Genomic DNA, 5,784 nt, shown 5'->3' on the forward strand with positions numbered 1-5,784 from the left:
CAAAGTTATGAGTTTCTGAAGTTTGGGGCGCGAACCCCAAAGCTGTGTCAGAGACCACGACGTGGCAAGTAGTGCCATGACGTGGCAAGTCTTCTGACACCTCGGGGAGTCCCCCAGACGTAACTTGTGATGACGTATGCAGTGACGACCAAGCCCACGACGTGGAAAAAGGGTGCCACGACGTGGCAAGAGCCAAATTTGCCCTATAAATAGATTTGAAGGGTCAGCCGTTTAGGGTTGCTATTTTCTCTCCTCTCTCTCCCGTTTTACCTCGATTTACGTGCAAGAAATATCCCGAAGCCCCGAAGATCCCGAGAAGTGTAATTCCCGAGCCGAAGCTCTGCCCACGAGGAGTCCGGTTTTTGTGAAGATCTTCCAGATCTAGCGAAGAATACTACTTCTACAAGCCGTAGTGCTGTCTGATCATCTTCTGATCAAGTGAGTGTGTAGTTACTTTCTTCTAACGCATAATTATGAAGTATTTTATACGAAATACGTGTTATGTGTATATTTTGTTGTTATATGTGTGAATGTATATTCATTTTCTTCTATCTCATGGATATGATTTATTCTCTATGAAATATGTGTTATGTGTATGTGTCTCATCTTTTATCTGGAATGTGTTTTGTATGAAAATGTATATTTTATCTACTAAAATGTTGGGTAGAACATGGGTAGATAGTTGTCTTGTGATAAAAAGATGAGAGACCTCGATGTTTTTGATTTAGTCATCTAGCGGAGTTTAGATGACGACCACAGACTTTTCTAGACAGTCTTGTCGAACGCTAGCAGGTTCGCCACTTGTAGGTGTTAATGAACTTGGGTGTTCATTCGCTGTACTCCATCCCCCCCCCCCATAGTTGCCTTATTTGACTTATATTGCTGAGGAACCCCCGAAGCATGTGTTGTCGCCCCAATGAAATATTCTTAGACTAGGTCCCTTATGTTAGTTGTCTTAAGGATGTAAAGTGAGAATAACGGGAATGAGCAATTGGGTTATTGTTGGTTGGTGGAATTAAATATAATTATTTATTGTGGGTTGAAAACCCTATATGCTCACCAGGCTCCCAAGCCTGACCCACTCAATTTCTTTGTATTACAGGTAGTGGCACCAGAGCATAAGTTGGATGACTTGTCAAGTTATTTTTGGATTATAGACCTGTTGTTGTAAATAACTGTTGTAAGATCTGTATTGAAATGTTTATGCTTTTGGTATGTTTATCGGAACATGACATCCAGAGTATTGTAATATAATGAAAAATACATTTCTTTAAGAAATGCTTTGGTAAATCTTATTTTATCATATTTTGTTTTGGGAACGAATTCCGCAACTCTTTTAATCAAAAGATTACTCTGAAATTATTTTAAAAGCATAAATTAAACCGGTCTTTTCTGGCCGTGATTTTGGGGATGTCACAGTTGGTATCAGAGGGATGACACACTTATTATTGTTTTCAACTCAAAATATTAACACTTAACAATTTAAAAGAAGTTGCTTATTTGTAAAATTATGTATAAATAGTTTAAGATAAAAGAATTTCTCACTTTGTATATAAAATTTCTTAAGGTATAATGATTTCTTTTCAAATCTAACAAATCCACAATAAATATTTACATTGGTGGCCCATATCAAAATTCGAAATATTAATTAAAATATCTTATTTCATAGAAAGTGATATGACTTATTTTGCTTTATCACATTATATCGGATTTCTTTCCAAAAAAAACCACAAGGATAAAGTAATTAAAAAGAGCAAGACATATGTTGGTAATTCAAATACTTAAACACAAGACATACATGCATATCACATGCTCACTATTTGTAAACAATTTGAAAATTCAGTAGCTTCTTTTAAATTGTTAAATGTTAATATTCTGAATTAAAAACAATAATAACAAATGTGAAATGACCATATACAAAGTTAGAATATACAAACAGACTTTCATGATTTCAAAGCTTAATGCAGTACCATCCGCTCAACCTTCACATTTATAAAATGTCTTTAATATTTTTTTTTAATTTAAATGTATTTATATGTATTATTAACAATATTAATAATAACAAATTTAAAAAATAATATAGTTATTTATATTTTTAATATAATAATAATAATTATAATAATAATAAAGTTTTTGTTTGTAGAAAAACCTTAATATTTTTTGTTTTGCAGAAAAGTCATAATATTTTGCGTCAATTTATGAAATAGTTCCAAATTAATTTGTTATCGGTTTCAACCAATTAAAAATGATTAAAATGCAAATTTTTATCAGTTTTTAGGACTTTTTCATAAACAAAAATTATTTTAAAACTAAAACATAAACTGAACTAAAATTTTAGGAAAGATCCCATGTTAAATTCTATATTAGATTTGGGACTTGCGATTGCCTATGCGCGCGGCCATTTGTTTTTCATAAATAAAAGTGGTTCGATGCAATCAACGTCAGATACTTTTTTGGATAAAACGACGTAGTTGTCGTTTGTTCACCTACGTATACAGCACTGAGTTTCGCGGGACTTCCCTTTGAGTGTCTCGACAGCCTGTGATAGGTCCCACCCTTTTAGCCTCTTGTATTCATACTCTGTACACAAAAAAATATCATAAAAAGCTTCGAATTTTAACCTTTTAATTTTTTATATAATAAACTAATCACAAAAGAAGGTTGTAATTTTTCAATGTGTTTTTTATTTGTTAAAGCTAGTTACCATGTATTGAATAAGTATTTTTGGGTTATTCAATCAAAAGATGATTTCATTTTCTTAAGGAATTTCATTAAAAAAATTTCTAAAATTTATTAGCTAAATAACTAATACAAAGTCATTTGTCAAATAAATTTTATATTACAACTATTTATATAAATGAATAAAATCGAGAGGTTGATGAAATATAAACAAAAATACATATTGTGAAATACTAGTATAAAGAGAAAAAATCTAGATATTAAATTATTATCAATCATGGACTCCAGTCCAGAGTGTGAGGATGCCATTTGTGTACCATTAAAAATATTTTTATTATCCGACAAATTTAATTAATTAATTATTAAGTTGAAACGGAACAAAAAGTTGGGTCCCAATGAACTCGGTTCCATTGTCCTTTCCCTACAAATACCACCGCTCCTTCAACCCTTCATCGGCATGTGCTTGTGTTCATCTACCTTTAATTCACCTTCTATTCACAGTAATTGATCATCTTAAGTCAATTACATGACCCAGATGCAAGGTATAGTGTCGATCCTGCAGGGTTCCGACAACCACGAGAAGACCACCAGGGCTGGGTCACTCCGGCGGACTTTGTCCGCTGACATGTCCTCAAAGCGGTGGTTGTCAGACAACGGGTTGTCGGTCTCTCCCACTATGAAGAAGATCGCATCATCTGAGCAGATCGCAATCGATTTTTCTTCATCGTCCGAAGAGGACGAAGAAGAGTGCGAGGTGATCGGAAACGCCAACAAGAATCCGAGTAGGATCGATATTTGGACGGCGATTATGTCGCAAAAGGTGCAAGACGATTCGGTGAAACTTCCACCACCATATGTTCATCCACTTGTTAAGAAGTCTGCTAGCTCGTTGAGCGAGAAGAGTCTTAAGGTTTGTACCGAGAGTCTGGGCTCTGAGACTGGATCAGATGTGTTCTCGTCTTATCCAATATCCTCAGAAACAGGTGACGAGAATAAGATACATGAGACCCAAGAAGAAGAAGTCGAGATAAAAGAAACAGATATGGAGGAACAAAAAGTTGTCAAGCATGTGACATGCTTGACAACTAAAAAAGTCCAACAAGCTCGATCTCTACCTCCGCCTCTTTCATCTCTCGCAACAGCCCATACCGACGGGCCGTCACTTCACATGCATTCTCATCGGGTCGACGGACGTTTAGTCCTTGAAGCTGTATCGGTTCCCCAACAAAACTACTTTGAAGCTCAGCGCCAAGATGGTCGTTTTCTCCTCACGCTCATCGACAACCCTAACGACCAAGCATCCAAACAAGATCTTCAGGACATCTTCAGCATAACTGAGGAAGAAAAACCACAAGAAGACAACATCGACGTCGAAGATAAGGATGAAGGTGAGATAAAAAGCAACTTCACCGATAATGAAATGGGAATCTTGAAAGTGAGACCACCGAATTTGACTAGGGGCATGATAAAGCTACACAGATCTATGGTATCGACTAAGAGGATCACCGAAAGAGACAATGAGAATCCCTCATGGTCCCGAAAGCTTAACGCAAGAACAGCAAACTTAGAAAAGTTACAAGTTGTGGAGGAGGAGGAAGCATCTGCAACCCCACCATCAGCATCACAAATTAAGCAATCTGTTCCACGACCACCCCGAGCAACCGGGCTGCCACCATTGCCCCCACCAACGACTGCCACCTCCTTCAACTCATACCAGTACTTCTGGAGGGCGAAACCAACTGTCGCCAGTGTCTTTGATCCTCTCATCACCCAACACCGCCCACCAACAAAAACCAACGACCTGGTTCTGCTCAGAGGTAACAAAGCAGACTGCTTGCTACCTTCATTAAAGGGTTGCAAAGAGCCAAGACGGTCACTTCTGATGTGGGAGCCATTCTGCATCGCCACCTCCTAATAAAACCATGCATTTTTCTCTCTTCATTAACTCTTCTTTTTATATCTATATATTGAATGTATACATCTGCATCTCTCTAATAAACCATATGAAAGAGTGAGAGATGCCATAAATTTTAAAAGAAAAAAATGTACCATAGAGTTGCTCAATAACGAGTTGAAACAATGACTATCATTTCCGAATAATAAGTTTTAACACCAGTATGCTTGCCATGGTGACGATGTCTCTTTGTATCAGAAGTGAGTTGGCTTTCGACTAGCCGATGGACTAGGTTCGTATTTAGGGTTCATTTGGGCACATATTGTTGTTCATTTGGGAACATTAGGATCCGATTTTGATATCTTTGCTGCTTTCCTTTTAAAGTACTGATTTTTTTTTGTCTGTTCGGTGGTATTGGTTTGAAGAAGATAAAAAACAAAAATATCTTTCTAACACAAATACACACAGTCTTTTAAAATTCGCCGAGTTGGTCGATTACTCCTCCAAGTACTTGCTACTTCACCCCTTACCGATGCAAGTTACAGAATCCCGAGTACACTCCTCCAATCACTTACTGAATTAAGTAGTGTTGTAAAACTCGGTGATTAATATGTACAATATAGTTAATGATTTATTATTAAACACAAACATATGTGATTATTAATATATATATATATATATATATATATATATATATATATATATATATATATATCTTAAATATTCAGTAATTATTCACAAAATGAGACCATTATGTGTTTTTTTTAGTTTTTGTGTATTCACATGTATCTAGTTTTGTTGTATATTTCAATTAATTTATAATTTGAACTTATTATTTTGACATATATAATTTCCTTAAAAATATTTCTACTTGAATTACCAAATCCGAGTACTCTTGAATACTCGCTACTCAGTAGTCGTCCAAACAGATACCGAGTAATGAGTTCTACAACCTTGCATACACAAAGACTCATCCATACATACATACACATATAACAAGTACGTCTACATCATTTGGAAAAAAGAAACTAAAATTATTATTTTTAGATTGTATACATGTATATAGTTTTTCTTCAGCATGTATACACATGAAATATATGCACACATTAGCATTTAGCATTCCAAAGAAATACATATTGTGTTTTTCAAAGAAATTTTCTTAATTTTTGCATATATGCAAAATCTTAATGTTTTGATTGAAATTGTTTTAT

The 5,784-nt window shown here is 35.2% G+C and overlaps 1 protein-coding gene across 1 annotated transcript; it reads left to right on the plus strand.

The window, feature by feature from the left end:
- The first annotated feature begins 3,119 nt into the window (after positions 1 to 3,119).
- On the plus strand, positions 3,120 to 4,794 carry LOC145086495 (FAF-like protein (DUF3049)). Its single transcript, XM_079024263.1, has one exon. The coding sequence runs from the start codon at positions 3,206 to 3,208 to the stop codon at positions 4,592 to 4,594; it is 1,389 nt and encodes a 462-aa protein (XP_078880389.1). The 5' UTR covers positions 3,120 to 3,205; the 3' UTR covers positions 4,595 to 4,794.
- Positions 4,795 to 5,784: the final 990 nt, after the last annotated feature.

This window comes from Lactuca serriola, chromosome 2 (assembly GCF_051521515.1).
Source record: "Lactuca serriola cultivar US96UC23 chromosome 2, Lser_US96UC23_V15, whole genome shotgun sequence".
Taxonomy (NCBI): Eukaryota; Viridiplantae; Streptophyta; class Magnoliopsida; order Asterales; family Asteraceae; genus Lactuca; species Lactuca serriola.